Genomic DNA, 2,697 nt, shown 5'->3' on the forward strand with positions numbered 1-2,697 from the left:
TCGGGACGGAAGACACAAAGGACGGCATCCATGAGCTGGACAGAGCGGCACAGGTCACAATCTTCAGACTGAACGGGACACTGTCAGCTCCTCTCCCACCTCTGCCGTCTGAAGATATCAAATACTGACCAGTGCCCTTGTGGCACAGGTCCACAGACCCCCTCCCATATCCTGCAGTCCTGCCCAACCTTCGACGCTCTGAGACGCCAGGCATGGCCCAGCCCGGTGGTGGAGCTCCAGGAGAAACTGTGGGGACCGGTGGGGTCCCTGCGACAGACCGCGGACTTCGCTGTCTGAAAATCCAGCGTGGCCAGGGAACGCGGAAGAAGAAGAAGAAGTTTCTCATATTTCAAGACGGGGTTTCATGAAGGTACTGGTGGTTTTCTTTTCTTTTTTTTCTTTCCAATTTTCTCCCTGCTTCTCCTTCTCTTCTTCTTCTTCTTCGTTTTTACTGATTTTTCCTTTGTTTTTGTTAGTGTATGTTTTTGTTAGTGCATGATGAAACACAGCTTGTTGCTTATTCTTTCACTCACCATGAGACATTTACATATATATTTGATTATTCAATTATTTATTCATTTTATAAACTCCCCTTGATTTACGGGTTTATTTATTATTGTAACCTATTTGTTTATGTTTGAAGGTTGTTTTACATGTTTTTAGTTATTTTTTTTTAAGATAACGAGTGCGAAATGGAGACTGATGGCAGGGGCATGGGTATTTCGATGCAGCTGAGATTGTGTGCTTCTGAGCGTATGCAAATCAGCTGAATGGCCTATGTGTGTCTGTATTAATTGTGTACTATGTAGGATTTAACTGTGTGCCACCACACCAAGCATCTCCTTTTAGTAAGGACAATGAATTATCTTGTGATCTTGTGTGAGTTTGAGTTCTCTCCCTCCCCTATTTTCTTCCTGCCTCTTTCTATTTCTTTCCCGTGGAACACAGGGGCGGTAACTATCAGGGCCCACTCCGCAGTGTTGGGTTGTATGAGAGCAGCTGTCGACAGTCATCTGTCCTGGGATGGAAATTTACTGTTGAAAAGGGAATTCGATACCCTCCCCCCACCCTCCTCGCCCCCCCTCCCCCGCCCCTGATGAGGAGTCGTCGACACCCCCTCACCCTACACGCACCCTCAATCCCCCCCCCCCCCCCCCCCCCCCCCACCCCCCGTAGTCTTCTTCAGCGTTCGTGGGCTGCAACTCCCACGTTCATTCGTATGTACAAGAGTGGGCTTTTACGTGTATGACCGTTTTCATGGCGGGGTAAAAACAGTCTGTAGTCAACACGCGCTCAGGAAAAATGCACGTAAGGGAAACGTGGCGAACCACTTTTGTTGTTGTTGCTGTTGTTGTTGTTGTTGTTGTTGTTGGCTGTGTCCCGACTATTGACCACTCAGCTCGGTGATCAGGACGAGGTTATGTGGAGGCAGCGTCCAGGAGCATTTGCTGGGTATACCCCAGGGACTGTGCAGAAAAACTGAATGTCTGGAAACTCTCTGGACGGTGTAGAAAGTGGATGAAGGAAGACGCAATAGGACAGGGACTGCAGGTAGACCTATGTCTAACGACCTCTGCCTTGGCTGTTAAAAGTCATTGCAGGTAGACCTATGTCTAACGACCTCTGCTTTGGCTGTTAAAAGTCATTGCAGGTAGACCTATGTCTAACGACCTCTGCTTTGGCTGTTAAAAGTCATTGCAGGTAGACCTATGTCTAACGACCTCTGCTTTGGCTGTTAAAAGTCATTGCAGGTAGACCTATGTCTAACGACCTCAGCTTTGGCTGTTAAAAGTCATTGCAGGTAGACCTATGTCTAACGACCTCTGCTTTGGCTGTTAAAAGTCATTGCAGGTAGACCTATGTCTAACGACCTCTGCTTTGGCTGTTAAAAGTCATTGCAGGTAGACCTATGTCTAACGACCTCTGCCTTGGCTGTTAATTAAAAGTCATTGCAGGTAGAGCTTTGGAGAGGGCGAGGGAGGGGGGTAGGGAGATGGGAGAGGGAGAGGGCGAGGGAGGTAGGGAGATGAGAGGGAGGTAGGGAGATGGGAGGGAGAGGGAGGTAGGGAGATGGGAGGGGGAGAGGGAGAGGGAGGTAGGGAGATGGGAGGGGAAGAGAGAGGTAGGGAGATGGGAGAGGGAGAGGACGAGGGAGGTAGGGAGATAGGAGGGGGAGATGGTGAGGGAGGTAGGGAGACAAGACAAGAGAAGACAAATTCTTTATTTCGAGGATAATAGATAAGCACTGGTGTGCTTTTTTACATCCAGTCCCCGCCCTGAATATGGTCTACACTACACAATATTTAATAAAAATGAAAGCATGGTGTTAGTAAAGATACACAACAGAGGGGGAAAAAAAAGAGATGGGAGGGGGAGAGGACGAGGGAGGTAGGGAGATAGGAGGGGGAGAGGGCGAGGTAGGTAGGGAGATGGGAGAGGGAGAGGGCGAGGTAGGCAGGGAGATGGGAGAGGGAGAGGGCGAGGTAGGCAGGGAGATGGGAGAGGGAGAGGGCGAGGTAGGCAGGGAGATGGGAGAGGGCAAGGGAGGTAGGGAGATAGGAGGGGGAGAGGGCGAGGTAGGTAGGGAGATGGGAGAGGGAGAGGGCGAGGTAGGCAGGGAGATGGGAGAGGGAGAGGGCGAGGTAGACAGGGAGATGGGAGAGGGAGAGGGCAAGGGAGGTAGGGAGATGGGAGAGG

The 2,697-nt window shown here is 50.4% G+C and overlaps 1 protein-coding gene across 1 annotated transcript in view; it reads left to right on the plus strand.

Annotated features, from left to right (window-relative positions):
* Nucleotides 1-692: 692 nt before the first annotated feature.
* LOC143277055 (uncharacterized) overlaps nucleotides 693-2,697 on the plus strand; it is a 16,308-nt gene continuing 14,303 nt past the window's right edge. The window contains exon 1 of the mRNA XM_076581791.1: nucleotides 693-739. Coding sequence (XP_076437906.1) covers nucleotides 693-739 — 47 coding nt within the window. The remainder of the gene's footprint in view (nucleotides 740-2,697) is intronic.

The sequence above is a fragment of the Babylonia areolata genome, chromosome 2 (assembly GCF_041734735.1).
Source record: "Babylonia areolata isolate BAREFJ2019XMU chromosome 2, ASM4173473v1, whole genome shotgun sequence".
Classification (NCBI taxonomy): Eukaryota; Metazoa; Mollusca; class Gastropoda; order Neogastropoda; family Buccinidae; genus Babylonia; species Babylonia areolata.